Source organism: Lynx canadensis, chromosome A2 (genome assembly GCF_007474595.2).
Source record: "Lynx canadensis isolate LIC74 chromosome A2, mLynCan4.pri.v2, whole genome shotgun sequence".
Taxonomy (NCBI): Eukaryota; Metazoa; Chordata; class Mammalia; order Carnivora; family Felidae; genus Lynx; species Lynx canadensis.
Genome location: NC_044304.2, coordinates 55,387,760 through 55,408,904, shown reverse-complemented (window position 1 = coordinate 55,408,904; position 21,145 = coordinate 55,387,760). Strand labels below are relative to the sequence as shown.

The window sequence follows — 21,145 nt, the reverse complement described above, 5'->3', positions numbered from 1 at the left end:
TGTGGCTCGTGGCAGCTCGGAAGGGTCACCTAACCTATTCACTCTCAGCGCTCAGACCCCTGGCAGCCCTCGCAGAGCAGCGCCTACTCTGTTCCTCAGGGAAGACACACGGGGTTTCTTCAGGCGGCCGCACGCGGAAGTGACACCACTAGCCTGCAGCGCGTGTGTACTTGACCCTGCTCTCCCGGAACACTCAAAGGGGCCATTCACGCTGTGTGACTCGGCTTAGTCTGCTATAACTAGTACTTGTTCTCCTAGCCCTTCTTCAAGGCTCTGGATTTCTCAGTAGGCGATTCCCCTGCTGTAGTTCACATCCTATTCCCCAAAGGCCCCTGCGCCTTCCCTGGCATCTTTCTAAACGGCCCTCGTGGACTGGCAAGGACTGGCAAGGCGGAGTGGTCGGGAGTAGGAGCACGGTCAGCCTCCACCGCAAACACTTTAATCAGGACGCCACCTGCACAATTCCCACCTCCCCATCACTTCTGAGTAAAATGAGCCCGAACGCTGCCAGACTGAACTCTCAGCAGAGTGAACTGCGTGGCTAGGGGGAGTGGCACATAAACCCACGCTTCACTGGTCCTGACAAGGTAGGACTAATTCGTTGGCAAATCTGGGCAAAGGCTGAGCTCTACCCAACATAACTCATGCATAAGGGGCTTGGGTCAATGGGGGGTCCTAGGACACACACACACTGTACTATGTCTTAGCAGTCTGCTTCCCAGAGTGCCTTCCGGAGTCCCTCCCTTCCCAGGAGAGGAGTGTTCTAGATCCGAGGAGGGACATTTGTGTGTGTGTGCTCCTTTGAGTGTGCATGGGGGGGGGGGGGCACAGGCGGGGACACAGAGGATCATCACATTCATGAGTTTTTCTTCATGGAGTGCAATTTATAGGACTTGCATAAATTATTTTCAAGCTCCAAATTTACAACTAGGCAATAACTAAAAACACACAGTATATGCCTTCAAACCCAGATAGACACGAGTTCAAATACGAAGGCAGTTTATCTCTCAGGTCCTACATTTTCAACTGGTAAAATTAAGGCAATAATCATCCCAGCTTTATAGTACTGTTGTGATAATTATAGGAGCTCACACTCAAAGATAACCCCACGTGGGGCTGGGCACATATAAGGTGCACCAAGATGGGCCTCGAACCTGTGGCAGCTGAGGCCTTCCCTCTGAGTCCCCATCCTCCTCCCTCCCTGCCAGTCTTCCCTCAGTCCTCCTCCTCCTCCCTCTCTGCCCGCCTTCCCTGAGTCCCCCTCCTCCTCCTCCCTCCCTGCCAGTCTTCCCTCAGTCCTCCTCCTCCTCCCTCTCTGCCTGCCTTCCCTCTGAGTCCCCTCCTCCTCCCTCCCCGCCAGCCTTACCTCTGAGTCCTCCTTCTTCTCCCTCTCCACCAACGGGCTCTGATACGGTCTCAAGGTTTCAGCCCACCACTTGGCATCAACTCGGCACTTGCGGGTTGTGGTCATCCAGGCTGGGTCGTACCTCTGGGTGACATCCCGGACCCAGCCGTCACCGTCGATGCCCACCACGTAGGTCATGGGCTTGGTGGCATACTTGTAACAGGCCGCGGCCTGGCCCACCACACCGTGCACACAGTCCACACACACCCACTTTTCCTCCTGCTCACAGAACACCTCCAGCCACTGGTCTCTGCCGGCTGCTGTCCCTCTCTGTGCCCCCTCACCATCACTGGAGATTTTCTTGCCTCGCTTGCTCTTACTGCTCGAAGAGCTCGTGGACGCTGCCGGAAAGCCAGAGCGCCTAGGGTGCCTTCCACGGTGGGTCCTGGAGTCACTCTTAGACCCTGCCTTTGTCCTCTGGGGGCCCGGGGCCCTCCTCTGCCTGGGAAGGCCAGGCTCAGAATCCTCATCGGATGAATGATGGGCTTCCCCACTGGACAGCTCGAAGTCAGAGCCACTGCTGCCCCTCTCACTCCCACTCTCCTCTTTGTACGACACCCTGGAGGCCACCTGCCGTTCCCGGCCCTGCCGACGTCTCCGGGGGCCCTCCTCCTGCCCCCCCGCCTTGCGCTCCTCTTCCTCACTGGAGGAGGGCCCACGCCGTTTCTTCCCAACCGCGGCTGCCTTGCTCCTCTTCCCTCTGGCGCTCGGACTGCCAGTGCCCGCAGAAGGAGTGCCCTCTTGTCCGGTCCCCTTGCCGCTCTTGGGTTTAGCTTGGTTTTCCGGAACTGGGCTGGAAGTTTCCAAGGAGCCTCCGGGACCCTCTGTAGATCTCTCCTTGGAAGCTTTCTTTCCCTTAAACAGAAGAGGAATTTTTGTTTTTTCCTTTTTTTTTTTTTTTTTGCTAATGATAGGAGATCCTATAATCTACCAGGCCCAAGTCACCGGCTACAGAACCCATGTACACAGGATGTCCCCAGCTCAGACAGTGACAGGCTGGCTCGACTTTAGGACTGTAAGACAGCATTCACTGAAATCCAAGGCACCTTAGACAGGCCACAGTGTGACTCTTTCCACTCTGGAGTGTGGCCCGCGGAAAAGAACACCGGAAACAGACAAACCTGGGCTCCAATCCCAGCTCTGTTTCTCCTTTCTTCTACGGTGCCAGTAAAGTATGCAGACGTTTATTCACTTGCTTTCAAATATTTTTTACATATAGGCTTATTATACGTAAACACCTATAAACGTCTCCGTATGTACCCATAAACATATCATTAGGTACGTATGAACCTCTGAATCTCAGTGTCCTTGGCAATAATACCTACCTTGCACACAACGTACCTTTTTTTTTTTTTTTTTTTGGCACATAATGTATCTTGCAAACAAAATACTGACAGACTTAATAAAGTTGTTGCATTAAGAATACAGAATTTCAGGGCCGCCTGGGCGGCTCAGTCGGTTGAGCAGCCGACTTTGGCTCAGGTCATGATCTCATGGTTTGCGAGTTCGAACCCTGCATCTGTGCTGTCAGAGCCCACTATGGATCCTCTGTCCCCCTCCTTCTCTGCCCCTCTCCCACTCATTCTCCCTCTCTCAAAATAAATAAATAAATAGATAAGTAAACTTAAAAACAAAAATAATCCACCTCTGACACTACATTTCAGACCGTGCTAACAGTGCAGTGAGTACAGCGCCGAGCCTCCTCCTTAGATGATGGCGGAATGCAGTCCTTCACCCGCTATCACTCCACACTGACGAGGAGGAAGGAGAGGAGGATGGGGCCTTTCTACTGCACCTCACGGCAGAAACTAACCCACCAAGGAGCCAAGATCTCTCTCAGGCCCCTCTCTACACCTCAAGCTCCATCAAGCTCAGGCTGCCAGAGGCCCATTGGTGTCCAGTCTTCCCAACACAGGGGACGTGCAAGGCAGGTCCAAGAGGCCCATGCCCTGTGAATACCAACCCTTGAGAAAAGTCCAACGACCAATTTTTTTGTGAAGTGCGAGAATTTCTCCCTCCTTATTGACACAACTACCCTCTGGGAGAACCCCACCTTTGCTGTAGGTAACTTCAGAGGAACCGGCTGCAGAGACAATACCAGTCGGGTGGGGAGCTGCAGGGCCCGGAGAATCAGTAAAAATATCTACAATGAAAAACAATGACACATTTATTCTAAGGAAAAAAAAAATGAGGATTTAACTAATTCCATGTTGTTTCTTGTGGGTAGATTTTTATAACGGGGAAAAGTCAGAAACAACCAAGCAAGAGAGTCTGGAAACCTCCACACTATTAAAAATAATCCTGGAGAGGGGCACCTGGGTGGCTCGGTCGGTTAGGTGTTCGACTTTGGCTCAGGTCATGATCTCATGGTTTGTGAGTTCAAGCCCTTTGTCGGGCTCTGTGCTGACAACTAGGAGCCTGGTGCTTGCTTTGGATTCTGTGTCTCCCTGTCTCTCTGCCCCTTCTCCCACTTGTGCTCTGTCTCTCTCTCTCTCTGAAAAATAATGTAAAATAATAATAATAATAATAATGCTGGAGAGATTTATCTTCGTAGAAAAATGGTTTGCTTTTTATGTGTAATGTTAATTTTTGTAAAAAAAAGAAAGTATAGAAATATAAACATATAAGTGTGTTTAGAAAAGGACCCATTTTGGGGATATGGGTGTTTACAGGTGATTTTTTTTCCAGTTTATCTATCTTCTGATTGTTCTGTATTCAACATATGTCGTGCATGTGATTAAAAGAAAATAATTAAATGACATCACTCTAAGAAGAAAAAACAGAAAACATCATTATCACCAGATCCCCAAAGTCTACTCCATTTTCCATTTTTCCCACACGGAGTCTTTCAACTGGAGGCTGCAACTCTAAAAATCTGTTACCCTGTAAGGATGGGAGCCTGGTTGGGGGAATAAACCTCCAAAACAGCGACAGTGACAAAGTATCTGAGCAAGATCTTCCCATGCGGACCTCAGGGACCCGCTTCTCCTGAATTACTGTAATGCCCAGCTGAGAAAGCCAGAAATAAGAGGGTGAGTTTTCCGTGAAGAGCCATGTTGTGACAAAAAAAAAAAAAAAAAAATTACTTTTGCACGTTTCTTCTGAAGTTAAAAGCAGAGGGGGTGAGAAAACATCAAAGAAATCCAAATTGAGGGACCCTCTACAAAATTCCTAAGCAGTACTCTTCAAAAGTATCAAGATAGCAAGGACAAGAGAAGACTGAGAAACTGTCAGAATAGAGGAGACAAGGAGTCCTGGTGGATAAATGGAATTAGAATTAACCCATACATCCTCGGGCAATTGATTTTTGATGAGGGTGCCAAGACCATGCAATCCCCACTGAAAATCTTGTCTCTTCGGCCAACAGTGAAGATAACACAACAGATAGCTGGGAGAATGGTCTCCTCAACCAAGGGTGCTGGGACGACTGTGTCTCCACATGCAAAAGAATGAAGGTGAACGCTCACCTCACATCATATATAAACAGTAACTCAAAATGGATGAAAGACCTATATGTAAGAGGTCTACAAGTATAAAACTCCTAGCAGAAAATAGAGGAAGAAATCTACGTGAGCTTGGATTTGGCAATGGATTTTTAGATATGACACCAAAAGTATAAGGAACAAAGGAAAAACAGAAAAACTGAACTTTGACAAAATGAAAACTTTTGCACATCAACAGACTTTATCAAGAAAGGGAAAAGACAACCTACAGAATAGGAGAGAATATCTGCATATGTGACAGGTGCCTAGTGTCTAGAGTACATACAGAACTCTCACGATTGAACAAAAAAAAGACAGAGAACCCAATTAAAAAACAGGCATCAGATTTACTTGGGTATTTCTCTGAAGAAGGTATACAAATGGCCAATAACCACATGGAGACGCTAACCATCATGAGTCACCAGGGAAACGTAAGTCAAAACCACAACGAAATACCACTTCACACCCCTTCGGATGACTACAATAAAAAAAAAAAATTTTTAAAGGAAAACAACAAGCGTTGGCGAAGATGTGGAGAAAGTGGAGTCCTTGCACCCTGCTGGTGGGAATGTGCAACGGTGCAGCCGCTGTGGAAAAGTCTGACGATTCCTCAAAGAGTTAAACACGGAATGACCCAGCAACTCCACTCCTCAGAAGAAGTGAAAACAAGAGCTCGAGTAAGTACACGTATGCACACGTTTACGGCAGTGCTCCTTACAACAGCCAAGAGATGGAAACAACCGAGATGCCCACCAACTGATGAATAAACAACATGTGGTCTATCCAGTCACAGAAGGTCACAGGTTGTATTGCTTCCACATGAAACATCCAGAACACGTAAATCCGTGGAGACGGAAGGCAGACCGGTGGCTGCCAGGTGCTTGAGGGAGAGGGAGGAGGAAGCAGAATGTTGGGTAACTATTTAATGGGCACACGGTATCATTTTGGGGTGGGAAAATACTTTGCAAATACACACAGGAACAAAGACAGGGAGGACAGAACTCAAATATTAATGCTTGTCCCTGGGAGGTGGCATTTTGGCATGATTCCTGGCCATGTCAGATATCTGAGACTTTTTCAAGCCAGATCAGAAGACGGGTAAAGATGCCTGTCATTTGGGCTCTTAAGATCCAAGAAGTCTGGTCTCTTGCCCTGAACAAAGAGAAAAGCTGGAGCTCAAATACAAGCATACGTGATTAACAGGAATCTTTCAGGGGTAAAACTGCATTTCTACCTCTGTTTTTCAGACACAACAACATCCTGGTGGACAGAACTCTCCTCGCCGCACAGCAGCCGGCCAGTATCGCTGCTCAAACTGGAAGGGAGGAAAACACTTCCTGAAGGATTTCGGCAGCCAGTGTTTGAAAAACCATTTCCCTGGGATGTCTGGACGTAATTTCTGGATATTTAATGGAAACAAGTCGAGGGCGCCTGACCAAAACTGAAGTGCTCTGTACTCCAGGACGGCAAGCAATGGTCACTGGTCTCGATCTGGACTCCAGGGCTTCTCAACGGAATGACCCTGAGAAAGTTTTTTGGCCTCTCTGAGCTTCAGAACCTATTTTTTATCTTACAAGGACTGAGTAAGAACATGGAAAACACTGGAACGGTATCTGGCACATGACTGCCATGGTCATTTGCTAACAGTCCTAAAGAACAGTGCTGCCAGGAAGACCACTTACGTGGACCAACTCTTCATCATCCCGCGCAGAGTAAATAGCAAATCTCCTTTCCAATGTGGTCTGTAGGCCATCTTGCTCGTTGGTTGAAAGGTCTGCATTAACTGTAAATGTTCCAATGAACCTGGAAAGAAACCAGGCGTTCCCTGTGTCACAGGTCATGGCAAAGAGGAATGCTCGCTATTCTTTTATAGCCAAGAAAATCAGAAGGGACGGTCTTGTAAAGGAACATGAGCCTCGGCTGCCTATGCCCTGCTTTTCCCAGTCTGAGCGGCTTGACCCCTGCTCACCACTGAGGACCCTGTCACACTTCACATCCCTGGTTGCCTTCCCAGACCCCCAGCTGCTCCGTACACCCACAGGCCCCGGCACATCCCCTCCTGAGCACTCCTACCAGCATGCTACCCTGATGAACTAAGTGCACCGGTCTTCCCCGCCAGCCTGGGAGCTCTTCGAGGGCAGAGATCATGCCTGACACTTCTCTGTCTTCAGCGCTGTGCCCAAGGCCTGGCATATAGGATCCTTTCGGGGAAGGTGTGTGGAACTGACCTGCCCCCAGACTCTGAGAGGCATAAGTCCTACACTGGGGCTCTGCAGGACGGGCTGGAGGGCCGTACCATTTCACCAGGTTCGACAGGTAGCAGGCATCCACATCCTGAGGTGGCACTTTGGTAAAGCGAGCTGGGATGATGGACAGGCCAATGGCAAGCAGATCTGGCTGGCTGCAGATGTTACTGCGATAGAAACCATTTGCCAGCAGGCACAACAGGTGAACCTGGGAAAAAGGAGAAGATGGTAGGCTGAAAACCGGAGGGGTTTCTGCTGCCAGACTGAGTGACATTTTGTGGGCAGGAGTTCTTTGTTGTTATTTCTACATACGAGAAAGAAAAATTCCATGTCAGCCATTTCCCAAGACTTTGTCACCCTGTCCCCTCCCAACTTATTCCCTCACAGAAATAATCAAATCTCAAAATTGCAAAATAAAAACTTTTTTTTTTTCTTTTAGAGGCCTTGTCTTTTAGATATATGCTGTAAGATTTACGGATGACGTTCTACAACATCTGGGGTTTGCTCCAAAAAGATTGGGAGGAAAAGTGAGTTGGGGGAGAGAAGGTCGAGGCTGCACAAGCGCCAGCAACTGTCCAAGCTGGGGGTCGGTACGGGTTCACCACGCTGCTAGCCCCCCAGCCCTGGAAGAACCCAGCCCCTCCCACTGCAGACCCCACGTCTGCCCTTCACCTGAGTTCCAACTGCTCCCCAACCTAATGAGACGATCACAGGACTGCTCCCCATCGCCCCACAGCTTTACATCATTTTCCCTGCAAAACCGTCTTCAAACCCACTTATGACCACCCCGTTTGAGTCAGTGGCTCACCCTTCTCCCCTCACTGAAGATTACAATCTGGGAGCTGTATTAACTCTTCCCCTGCTTTCACCTCTACCAAGAGGTACAAGCAGCACAGCTATCTCATATACTCCTCAAGGCTTTGTGGGGGGGGGGGTCGTCTCATCTCTTCACTGTCCTTGCTCTGCATTCACCTCACCTCCATATTTCTGCAGCTGCTGCAGACACACGGGTCTCTTCCACCTCTGCCGTCTCTACCTCCTCTGGCTGCCGCTGCCGACCCGAGGGACATCAAAGTGCCCTTCCCTCGCTCTCCACGGGCCTCCGATGCACGCACCCCCCAAGATGCAGACACACTGGTCGTCCCGCCATGTGCTCTCAGCTCGGCCTGGGCAGTCCCCCCAGCCTCTGTCCTCTGCTCTTTCTCTTCAATAAAGCCTTCCTCCACCGCTCAACCCACGCCGATCCCTTTCCTTATTCCCAGGCTTCACTGAGACCAAAGTTCTGGCACCACACCACCTTGCCTTGACAGAGAGGACACTGTCCTTTCACCCCTGCCCTTACCTTGTGTGTGTCCTCACGGACTTCTTTACTGAAACGGTTCATCATCCTCCGAAGATATGTCTCAAACTCCATTTTTATCCTTTCACTGCCATGCATATGGAAAAATCCGAGGATGAAGTGGGAGACGGGCGACACCTGACCCCAGCCCCCAGTCACTTCCTTTCCCTTGTGATGTCTCATGAATGGCGCCCTTTGTTTTCCCGCACGAGGTTGTGCAGGCGAATCTGCAAGCTGGCTACCTTCTGCAGATTTTCTGGTCCTTCTCGCCTAAATGCCTCGACTTTCTCTACCCGACACGCCGCACGGACGTGCTTTGAAGTGCACATTCTCCAAGCAGTCCTCTCTGCCTGTCTGACCTCCCGATTACGGATTCCCCCCCTTAGCATGGGTACTTTTGTGCTACATTGGTGCACACTCATTTGTTGGTGCTGCTCTGCTGTAAGAGGTCTCTCATGCCGGTGTCCCCTGCATCCATAAGCCAACTTAACACTTCTTGAATGACTTCTATCATCTCCTTTCTTCGTGCCTGATGATGTGCCCGTCACACAGCGGGAGTCATTGGCCATTAACTACCAGGTGTGGTGTTACACATTCCCAAGCCACCAGGGGCTACAGCGGTCCCAGGGACCTAGGGATGGAATGGGGGCTCCCTACCACAGTGGGGCACTGCCTCAAATTGTGCAGTGTGATGTGGTGCCACAAGATGAGGGTCAAGTTGGATGGAGAGGGATTTAGATCTTGGCTCATCCACTTCCTGTCTTAGGACAGTTTAGGAGTGACTCCTAAAACTTTACTAAATTTCTCGGAGCGTCCAGGTCCTCACTCACAAACTACCTGAAAGTTTAAGTTAACAGACAACCCGCAGAGCCCTTGGACACAACAGACGTTCAATACCTAAGAGTTTCCTCTCTCTCCACGCCCTGCCCCAGCCAGAGAACAAACCAAGATTCTTGTTCAAGTCCTAAAGGTGACCCCAGGGCTCTCCCACCTAAGGCTCCTGACCACTTTGGTACTCAGCCCTGGTCTCCTATGTGTTTCTCAAAAGCTCTCGTCACATAGCAGCTCTTGCTGATTATACGCGACAGGAATCTAGAAGCAAATGCCTAATCTTACCTTCTTTCTCTGGCTTTTGCCTGCTGGGGTGTTTCAATTTCTATCTCCACTGGCTTCACAGGCAGGGCAGATTTAGAGAAGGCTGCGTTTTCTCCTGCATCACTCGGCACAGGCTCACTAAGTTCTATCAACAAAAATATTCAAAAATCAGTGATAATAATTATTATAACAGCGATCACACGAACAAAATTGAGTTCTGCTGAGATGGAGGGAGTAAGGAACAGAACAGGACAGATGCGAGGCAGGAGTCCCCTACTCCTATCATGTTTTTGAGTACCTCAAAAATGCCACACACTGTGCTGTTTTACTTTATTGCTCATTGAACTTGATTGAACAGCAACCCAGAGACACAGGAAACTAGGGCACAGAAACACTGAGCTGAATTAAATACAGATCTCTGGTATCAAGGAGCTGATGCTCAAGTGTGTGTTTTAGTAGAGACTTAGCCTTTATCCAAGGGAAAAAAAAGCGCCAAACAAGAACAATGTTCTATTCTCTGTTTTACTACAGTAACACATATCACAATTTGCTCTGTATAGAGGAATGGCTGAGGGGTCTCACAGCCCCAATCGCAAACTTGTAATGACAAGGAATGCATCTTTTTTTCTCTTTATCCCCTGCATCACTTGTAAACGCTAGCTGACATAAACTGAATTCAATGAACTGGATCTAACTGTGAATGTCATCAGCAAAGGCCCTTTTAAAGCGGCTGTGGGTCCAGACGCACTGACACCCCGTTGGTAATGAACACACCTAATGTCAAGACCTGGTTTGTATATATGGGTCCCTACTGAAAAGAGCCAGGACTTCCTGCAGAAACAAAAGCTGATTATAGGTCTGGAGCAAGAAAAGTATAGGGTGGGCCTGGCACATCTTCTCGTGCCAGAAAACAAAAATGTTCTCAAAAATGAGTAAGGCCACAGCAACAGGACACAGCAGGGTAACTGGCTTAAAGGGGCTCCCACGAGCCAAATCCGGGACAGTCTGAAGATCAAAAAGTATAACGATAATAACTGATAACATATTTCAATTTTTAAAATATCTGAGTCCACAGCGATACTCAAAATAAATTCTTAAAAGAGAAAGTTCTTCTTTACAGATCAAAGTCACCTGATCAATGAATATGAAATGACAGATGCAGAATATTCCATTTTGCAATGCTCAGTGTAATAATCTCTGACTTGGTAAAGATCAAAACATACTAAAACCATTAAGTAGGGGCACCTGGGGGGCTCAATGGGTTAAGTGTCTGACTTCAGCTCAGGTCACAATCTCACTGTTTGTGAGTTTGAGCCCCGCATCAGTCTCTCTGTTGACAATGCAGAGTCTGCTTCAGATCCTGTCTCCCTCTCTCTCTCTGCCCCTTCCCCACACACAGGTGTATGCTCTCTCTCAAAAAGAAACATTAAAAAGAATTTCTTTAGTACCACCCGAGATGGCTAATTAAAGAGGAAAAAAATGTACCTTTATATTGTTGCAACCTGGCAGGGCCACCTTACACGATCGAACTTTGCGTCACTAGTAGGACAACCTGATATTAGGTGCCTCTTAACAGATGCAGTATTAAGAGCTGAACCTAAATTCAGGTAAACCTTACATGTATAAGAAACCAAGAGACACTGAAACCCGTTACCACCACCCTGAGATGTGTGACTGTCTGTCAGACAAAACTAGACTATGAGACATCCCACAAAAGAAGAGGCCACGACTGTTCAAAAACAGCAGTGTTCCACAAGTGAAAAAACAGGGCTGGGTAGCACATATTGTTCTAGACTAAAGGAGACTAAAGCAGTATAACCAAATACAAGGCTCACACCTTAGATCCCGGATTAGCAACAAACAAAAACATACCTAGGAAGGATATTTTTGTAACAAATGGGGACTTTTCATTTTCTTAGGTGTGAAAATATTTTATCATGTAGGAGAATGTCTTATTCTTGAAATGCATGAAGTATTTACAAGTGCCAGGGTGTCTGCAACTTATTTTCTTTTTAAATGTTTATTTTTCCGAGACAGAGAGAGCAGTGCATGCATACAAGCAGGAGAGGGGCAGAGAGAGGGGGAGAGAATCCCAAGCAGGCTCCCCACTGTCAGCTCAGAGCCAGATTTGGGGCTTAACCCGGTGAACTGTGAGATCATATCCTGAGACTGAGCCACCCCGGCGCCCTTGCAACTTACTTTCAAATGGTTCTACAATGTATATATGCAGAGAGAAGGACACATTCAATATGGCAAATGTTACAGTTAGGAATCTAGGTGGGGTCTATGTACTACATTAAAAAATTTTTTTTGTTGGTTTTCAAAAATCATTTTCCAAATCAAGAGCTGAGATAGAGTCAAGCTACACAGAAGGAATCAGGGATGATAATATTAGCTGCCACTTACTGTGAATATATGAGGCTTTAGGCCCATTACATTTGCAAACCTTTCCTCCGCCAACACAGTTCTGGATCCCAGCCTGTGCACAGCTCACAGGGAGCATTCAATGCTTACTGAATGTCATCAGTGAAAAAACTCAGCTCTGACAGGTGGATTTGCTCACTCCACTATAAGTGACAAAGCTGGGCTCTGAACCCAGGACTCAAAGCCTGTGTGCTTTCTACAAGATGATGCTGCCTCTCTCTTTCACAATCTACTCCTGACAGCCACCAGAGGAAGACCATACCTTTTCGGTAACCTGGTCATGAATTTTTCCTTGCATCAAAAGCAAGTCCCTACTGCAACCTTATTAGATCTTAGTTTCGAAAGGGAACAACGGGTAACTAAGTGAAATGCCTCTAAGCCGATTCAACCAGAAAAACACAATCATACAGCTCTGGTGTTTTTACCTTCTACCTCTTCCCAATCATCGTCACTTTCTTCCTCCTCGTCTCCTTCACAGCTGCCTTTGTCCACAGCAGCCTCTCTCTTTGGATGGTGTGCCTTCTTGGGGGCACTTGCAAAGTCCCTGTGTAAAGATCACAGGAGGGAAGGTGAAGAAGATTCCCATACCCTAGAAAGACTCCTTCTATTTGCTGAGAACCTGTTGCAATTATGTAAAGATGACGTGTGAGCTCTGAGCCTCATACCCTCCATCAGCGTGGGTCCCAAGTGCTCCTCAAGATGTGCTCTGATCATCAGTCTGACACTGGATGTGCTGTCAGAAAGAACGCAATGACCCTACAACCTAGAGCTGTGTGAGGAAAAACGCAGCTGAGCCTGCAGGGGGTACAGGGAACGTCAGAAGGAACCACAGTAATAATGGGAGTTCCAGAAGTAAAAGCTGTGGTGTCTGGGTGTCTACACGTGCAGGTGGGCACCACAACGGAGAAGAGGGGATTCCCATTTGCTGGTCCTACCAGGAGCCAACTCAGATGATTGTTTCTCCCCACTTTAAGAATTATGATGTATGGGGCGCCTGGGTGGCGCAGTCGGTTAAGCGTCCGACTTCAGCCAGGTCACGATCTCGCAGTCCGTGGGTTCGAGCCCCGCATCAGGGTCTGGGCTGATGGCTCAGAGCCTGGAGCCTGTTTCCGATTCTGTGTCTCCCTCTCTCTCTCTGCCCCTCCCCCGTTCATGCTCTGTCTCTCTCTGTCCCAAAAATAAATAAACGTTGAAAAAAAAAACTTTAAAAAAAAAAAAGAATTATGATGTAAGGAGACAGAAGCTGGTGGAATTCTAACTTCAGGGTATGCAGGGATGTGACTGTATGCAGGTCTGTCATACACAACAACAAAAGCTTGGTAGCTAGCTGGTTCAGTAGATAAGGACATGGGGAAGTGGCCACAGCTGACTAACTGGCCCAAGATGAAATGGTTGTTAATATGTAACCTACTCTTTGCAACTTCATATACATTCTAAAATGTGTTTAGAGCTCTGAGTTACTTTTCAGCTTTTGTATGTTTGACAGTGGTGACAACATCATCTCGGATTTCAGCACAGACATTTAAAATAACCGATCCTCAGTCTTCAGCTCTAAAACTCCACATTCTGCCTTTTTAGCCTGCTTCTCTCTCTCAATGCCACAGAAACAAAAACATTTCTCCTGAGAGTGAATGTAACGGAAATGTCCGTGTGCTATGGGTCTGACTGCACTGGACTCTCAACAGAAAGGGAAAGGAGGTCCCAGAGCTTCAACTGACTGTATCCTGGTCTATCTGTATGTGGATTTCTCTGGAGAAAGAATCCAACTAGTGCGGACGGGCAGCCAGGAAACAGTAAGCTCAGAGACAGATTCAGGGAAAGCCTAAGGGAAAGGGAGATGAACTGAGTGCAAAATTGACCTGCTTCCTCATGCCTTGTCTACTGTTGCCCTCTCCTGGGCGGCTGTTCTCTGCCAGGACTGGAGGTTGCTGGAAAAGCCAACACTAAGATTGAAGATTTGTTTTTGAAGGGACTACTGCCTCTGGTTTTCCTCTTCCTCTCTTCCCCACAACTTTCCTGGGAGGTGGAAGATCACTGGGCTTGTAATCCCTGTCCACCACATATTACTAAGAATGTGCATTCACTGCAAAAATCTTGCTCAGTTTCTGCCAAACAAAAGGTCCTTTCCTAGATGCCACAAGGCACACAAAAACGAACCAGGAGTGGTTCCAGGCCTCAGAGAGCTTCCAGGGGAGCAGGTGCAGTACATGACATGGGCACAAATAAGCACAACACGAGGCAGACAAGCTACACTCGTAAGAGACGCTGCAAGAAACCAGAGGAAAGGAGGGAAGAGTCAGTGAAACTGTCAAGCAAATGGATTCTGATCCACATCTTCTAGGTGGAAGAAAACATTCCAGGCACAGGGAAGAATGAGCACAACTCAGGTGGCAAAGCAGGAGGGACAAGAAGTCCAGCTGGGTGGGAGGAGAGTGTGCTCGAGGACAGTACAAGAGAGAGCTGGAATGGCAGGCCAGTATTTTCCGAATGGAGCACCTTTATGCAGGAGAAAGAGCACTGGACCACGAGTCAGAAGACCTGGGTCTCACCTGGTTTTTGCCACCATCTAGCTGTGTAACCACAAATAAATCACTTTCTGCACACTGTCACTGTTATCTGAAAAGTTTGAGAGGTAAACTATATACCCTTGAAAAATTGAAAATCCGCACAGAACTTTTAACTCCCCACAACTACCACTAACTACTACTAGGCTTCTGTTGACTGGGAGTCTTACCGATAGATAACACACACAGTGTTTAACACATCTTTTGCATGTTACATGTCTTGTATGCTGTATTCTTACCATAAGGTCAGCTGGAGAAAAGAAAATGTTATTTGAAATATCACAAGGAAGAAAAACTACATTTACAGAGCTTACTGTATTTATCATAAAACACACACACACACACACACACACACACACACACACACACAAAACCCACGTATAAGTGGACCCCTGCAGTTCAAGCCTGGCTGTTCAACGGCCAACTGTAACCGCTAAGAAGAATCTTACTAGTGGTCTGAGCTCTAGCTGGAAGAGTTTAAAGATCCCGTCTTTTGCACGGATCCTAGTGACGAGCAAAAAAGGGGAGGTTTTATTACTCACACCTCCCTGATGGCAGCAATCAAGACCTGGCAGGAAGCTTCTCAGCCATCTCACCTGAAGTCCTCCCCATCGCTGAGAGCTTCATCCTTCACCTCGGCATTTTCAGATTTAACAGTCACCTTGGCCGCCTTCCTTTTGGCTGGACTGTGTGCGGGGCCCCCGGGATCACTGCAACCTCTCTTCCTCGTTTCTCGTGAGACTTTGGAGAGAAGGCTCCTCTTTAGAGGTTTCTCATCTTGCAAGACATCTAGACGACCACATGGAACATGAGGTAAGGGACACGGGAAAGGCGGAGGCAGTGTGTTTTCACAGGCACGTGATGAAAAGCCCCTTTCTGTCACCTCTCTCCAGGTCACATCTCCGTCACCGGGTCACCGTCCCATCTGTTCAGCAACCAGCCTGCAGCCTTCTGTCTCTACTCCAACTTACACCCGCACTCACAGTAAAAACTCACTCCTTTTACCAGCATTTTATTCTACTCCTCCTGGGACGACAGACTGCCACATGACTCAAAAATCTAGCTTTCAAATCTCAAACTGCAGCTAGTATCCAGGAAGGAAAGTACATCAATCTGCTATGAGCACCTTGCTTATTGACTACCTGCCAAGACTAGTTATTTATTTTAGGGGTAACTCACTTCTAAGTGAAATGTTTGGAGTTCAGAAGCATGTCCAAGTTTTACCACAACCCTACTGCTACTAATCCATGTTTCCGCCACCTTTCACAATCAAACCCTGCTCAAAACAGTTATGAAACCTTTCCAATCTAACCCAAAGGCACTCATTTACCAACCACCTCAGCAAACTTAGGGTTGGAATAACAGTAGTAATTCAGAAATACCTTTGCTTCCTTAAAATAATCATTGTTGGTTTTTGTTAAAGGGAAATTTAAAAAAGGCACAAGCTGCTGGCTTTCGTTAAATCAGGGTATCTAGACATACAGTCTGTTTCTTAACAGGTATCAGTAAATCAACTTTTAATAAATAGTAACACGGCAGGGGAAGATGGCTTCTATTTTGCAAACATGTTCATAAAAATAATCAATCCTGAATCTGAAATAAAGAATCCTCCTTTGCCTTTGCATGACTCTGCTTCAATTAATTTTGGAAAACAAAAATACTTTAGCCTTTATGGAGGTGCAGCAATAGTAACCTAGTATCAGATTGATTCGTTCCATTTATGGTTTGTCTTACTGACTCTATGGATACATACTTACATTCCCCAAGAATATACTTTTGCATGGGGGAAAAACCCTATGATGGCCATAATTTTCATAAATTTCTCTTATAGTGGAACATATGTTCTAATGCTAGATAAAATCACTGATCAGTTTCTTTAGAATGTTTTATAAAAGGACTCTATGCATTCTTGTGTTTTGAACATTTTAATAGAAACAAACAATTTCAAAAATATTTAGAATCTGGAGACATTTCTTATTCCATGGCCAAAAGCTGCTTGAGGGTTTATGACTTCACAGTTTGAGTAGGGTGTCAGAATTCCTGGATCTTTAACGCTTCTTAGCCCTCTATGAATAGATGTAAAACAAACAGATGTGAAACTCTTTCATTTTTACTAATCTAAAAATGCACGCGAGAGGATACTTCAAAAGCACTGTTTCCTCCTCACCAAACTTTTTTGGTTGCTTAAAAAACACAATTGTGTTTCTGTGCTTTGAAGAGAGAGGTAGAGGAGTTAAAAGGGGGCAAGAAAGGAAACAAAGAAACTGTGAATCAAAAAGATGCCCATAGTATCATCATCCATACAGTAATCCCCCCTTACCCACGGTTTTAGTTTCCCACTCAACCCACTGCTCAACTGCAGTGAGGAACAACCGAACCTCCTGACAAACTCCTAAAGGTCAACAGTGGCCTAAGGCTACTTCACAATGCCTGTTATTTACCTCATCAGTTAGGCATTTTATCATCTCACATAAGAATTAGAAGGCTGGGGCACCTAGGTGGCTCAGTAGGTTAAGTAAGCATCTAACTTTGGCTCAAGTCAAGATCTCATGGTTTGTGAGATCAAGCCCCACGTCAGGCTCTGGAGCCTGCTTTGGATTCGGATTCTGTGTCTCCCTCTCTCTGCCCTCCCCTGCTCGCACTCTCCCTCTCTCTATCAAAAATAAACAAACATTAACTTTTATTACAATATATTGTTTGAACTTCTATTCATTATTAGTGTTGCCAATCTCTTACTGTGCCTAGTTTTATCAATTAAACTTTATCATAGGTATGGAGTCTAGGAAAAAAACAGCATATACAGGGTTCAGTACTGTGTTTCAGGCATCCACTGTTGTGGGGGGAGGGGGGACTTTGAAACATATCCCTGCAGATGCAGGGTAGGGGGGGGTGGCTACTGCAATACCCCCAAATTTTAAAAATCTGAATGCCCAACCATGACATAATAATTATGTACAGTCACACAATGGAAGGTAATTCAGTCACCTTTTAAGACAAAGGAAAATGACATCTAATAAAATGTTAAGCATGCAAATATGTTTTTAATGTGTGGTTTCCACTACTTAGAAAAACAAACTTGAACAAAATATACCACTATTCAGTGGTGCTTCTTTCTGGATGGTAGAAACATAGGTTATTTTTTTTCTTTATTCTTTATGGTTTTTTGGGTCCCAGAGAATCCAGAGAGCTATTTTCTAGCACTCTCCAAGATCTAGAGTTACCTAACCAGCCTCCTTGAGGCCAATGTGGTTATTTCAGAAAGGCAGGAATTACCACATGGTCTACTTGACCTTCCAGTGAGATTTAATAATACCTGCTTAAAACTGCCAGCGGCATCCCATAGTGCTTAGAATAAAATACAAACTTAGTTTGGTCTCCAAACTAAGAGTCCTGTCCACTTCTCCCACCTCAATTTCTACCACTCTCCCCCCACTTACTGTGTCCAGCCAACCGGCCAAGCTCATTTCATTTCCTCCTAAGTTGTTAAAACTTACAGCTTCCTCTGCCTTCCCTCAGAACTTCCTATGAATGGCTCCTTCAGGACATTCAGTAATTCGTTCAAACTATCAATCACCTCCTCAAAGAGGCCTTCCTTGACTACCAATTCTGACTTAGCTGCTTCTTCCTCACCCCCATGGCAGTTCTATTGCCTGTTCTACTTCTTTTCGTAACTCTTATCACTGCATGAATTTATTTAAGTTGTTATTGTCTGCCCCCCCCCCACCTCCCCCACAGATTGTAAGCATCACGAGAACAGGGATCGTGACTGTCCTGTTCACTACTATTAATTCCAGGACTGAGAACAGTGCCTGGACATAGCAGGTTCTCAGTAAATATTTATTGAAGGAATTAATGATTCACAGTGACGAAAGCATTGACATAGGGAAGAAACATAAAGAAATTAGACATACCCTAATAGAAACAAGGAAATAATGTGGAAGACTGTTTTCTTTGTCCCTAAACGTTGAAAGCAGCCAAGTGTCACCTTCTTTGGCATGCAATGAGGTGCTCAGAAACTATACTGTAAAGTCATCAAATCAGTGTGAACTGTAGCCCAATCCACAACCAGACTGTTCTTTGACCCAACCACAGCAAAGATTGTAACTCTTCCTTGAAGAGAACTTACTGCCAAGCTCCTCTAGCTAGCAGGGTCTGACTCATGCCTGGATGCTTCCTCACCTACACCTAGGCCGAACCGACAGAAGGTAGCCCATCTGATTACCTGACGTGGACCGTGGCAGATGCTTCTACCTCACTCGCAAACACAACTACCCTGAAAGGTAGTATTGTGTTTCAGAGATGAGGTTCAGAGAGGTAAACTATTTGTCCAAAATAATTTGCACTAGTGCATATAACTACTAAGTTGCACCAACCTGGAGTCCAGATCAAGTATTAAGCTGGAAGAAATGGTACCCAGGCAGGTGGCATTTCCATCAGGCTAAAACTTCGAACTCCTGAAGTGCCACATATTCAGAATACATTCCCTCTGACTGCAATAACAACCCCTTTCCACAGCCATATGCTGAAATGTTACCCATCCTTAAAGTCACAGATCAAACGTATCTCCTTCAGAGAGCATTTCCCAATCTCTCCAAACTTGATTGTTCCTTCAAAAGCCACAAAGCCTGCTACCTTCTTCCAAAATATCACTGTCTTGAATACTTTGTGTAAAGGGCAATTTACCTTTGTGTAAAGGTAAATTACCTGAATGAGTAAATCAATAAAATGGAACTCACAGCATTAACTGTGGGGTAAATTACCTTCTAAGTTTGGAAATGACTTCCATTTGCCTATTTACTAATGAATGTTGAACTTATATAATCATAGTATTGAACCTAGTGTCATAGGAATCCTTGTTGGTTACCTAAACTTCTATTCAGATTATTTTAGGAATGCCAGAAATCCCTTCTACAGCATGCACTATGCAATTATTGCAAACATTTATTGAGCACTTGGCATATGCAGGGAAGAGGGAGAGGACAATACAGGACACAGCAAAAAAATAAAACACATTTGCATAAACTTAAATGGTAGTAAGACGGGCTACCCTAAAAGGAAGCAAATAAATTAACAAGATCATTACATTATGCAACAGAGGCTGTGAGGGCCTGTGAAGGAGTACCTGGTAAGGATCACCTTAGATCAGACACTCAAAGCAGTGTAAGTTCAGATGTGAAGGAACAGAAGAAATCAGCCACCCTAGAGCCATGGGAGAACATTGCAGGCAGAAGGAATATCAAAGGCAAAGGCTCAAGGTGAGAAATAACATGGCATATTTGAGGAACAGACAGGAAGCCAATAAGGAGGGTATCTGGCAAAGAGTCCTAAAAGACAACAAAAGTAGCAGCAGCCAAATCATGTAAGGTCTTGCAGGCCATGGTAAGGAATTTGGATTTTAGGCCAAGAGCAATGGGAAGCCACAGGTTTGAGGTAGGAACATGGCACAATCTGATTTTTTTTTTTTTTTTTTTAATCATTTGGGCTGCCAGGTGGAAAGCCATTGCAGAGAAGTGGGGAAGTAGGGAGACCAGTAAAGCAACTGTGGTCCTTCAAATGAAAGTGATGGTGGCTTAGGCAGGGGCTGTAACCACGGAAATAAAGAGAAGTGGAGGGATCTGAGATACAGCTCTGAGGTTGGATTGGTAGAACCTGCTGACGGATTAGATGTGTATGTGTAATGAAAAGGAGAGGCTTGCTTTAACAAGTGGGTGAAGGGATCATTTATTGAATGGGAAAAGGTGGGGAAGAAACAGGCTTAAAGGGGAAAAGCAAGAGTTTTGCTTTGCCCTTGACGAATATAAGAAACCTATTCGACATCCAGGTGGAGAAGTCAGGTTGGATCCGAATCTGGAACTCTGGGGTGAGATTTAACTGAAGATATTATTCTGGGAGTCCGCACATTACAGCACTCTGGTCCATCCGTCTTCTGGGGGCCACAAAACAACTGTAATGCCTTTTGCCCTATTCAGCCCTTTGCATCTGCAGGAGGCTGGACAGCATCCTGTGGGCAACAGGGAGCAGGAAAGAGGCAACGCCGGAGAGCCAATGGTCAGGTTGAGCTCCAGGGGAACCCCCAGGGCGCATCAGTCCTCCCGAGGACTAAAGCACAGCGACGTCGGTGAGGACCCAAGCAGTGGCACAACCGCCCGCCTCCCCGGGCCGCCTTTAACGCCGGCTCCGCTCAAGGCAAACAGGGTATTCTCCGCCCCCTCACCTCCAGAAGTCAGCTCCCCCCACCCCCGCACTTTGTTTCCTGCCCTCCTTGAGCATGAGCATCTACCCCTAAGCCCGGCTCGGTCTCGCTCTCACCCGCCTCCTTCTCCTCACGCCGGGCCGTGCTCTTGCCCTTGGCCTTCCGGCCGCACGGTTCACGTCCCTGCGGCTCCCTACCGGCCGCACGCTTCCGAACCATGTTGCCCAGGCAAGACTCCCGGAGACTGACGCACTAAGCCGCGGGAATGGGAGCACAAGCTCCGCCTCCAGCTGGGCGAGCCATCGCCAGCCCTTTCCTTATAGGCCAAGTCTACGCCGATGAAGCTCCGCCCCAGCCTCAGCCTCAAATGACCAATACAAACTGTACAAAGCAAGAC

General features: G+C 46.6%; 1 protein-coding gene across 1 annotated transcript in view; it reads right to left on the bottom strand.

The window, feature by feature from the left end:
- Window positions 1-21,079, bottom strand: part of XPC (XPC complex subunit, DNA damage recognition and repair factor) — a 29,185-nt gene extending 8,106 nt beyond the window's left edge. The window contains exons 1-9 of the mRNA XM_030307487.1: window positions 20,865-21,079; window positions 15,152-15,344; window positions 12,417-12,535; window positions 9,589-9,712; window positions 8,476-8,560; window positions 7,184-7,341; window positions 6,570-6,690; window positions 3,459-3,548; window positions 1,367-2,260 (exon numbers count right to left, since the gene is read on the bottom strand). Coding sequence (XP_030163347.1) covers window positions 1,367-2,260; window positions 3,459-3,548; window positions 6,570-6,690; window positions 7,184-7,341; window positions 8,476-8,560; window positions 9,589-9,712; window positions 12,417-12,535; window positions 15,152-15,344; window positions 20,865-20,967 — 1,887 coding nt within the window. The 5' untranslated portion in view covers window positions 20,968-21,079. The remainder of the gene's footprint in view (window positions 1-1,366; window positions 2,261-3,458; window positions 3,549-6,569; window positions 6,691-7,183; window positions 7,342-8,475; window positions 8,561-9,588; window positions 9,713-12,416; window positions 12,536-15,151; window positions 15,345-20,864) is intronic.
- Between the last annotated feature and the right edge of the window lie 66 nt (window positions 21,080-21,145).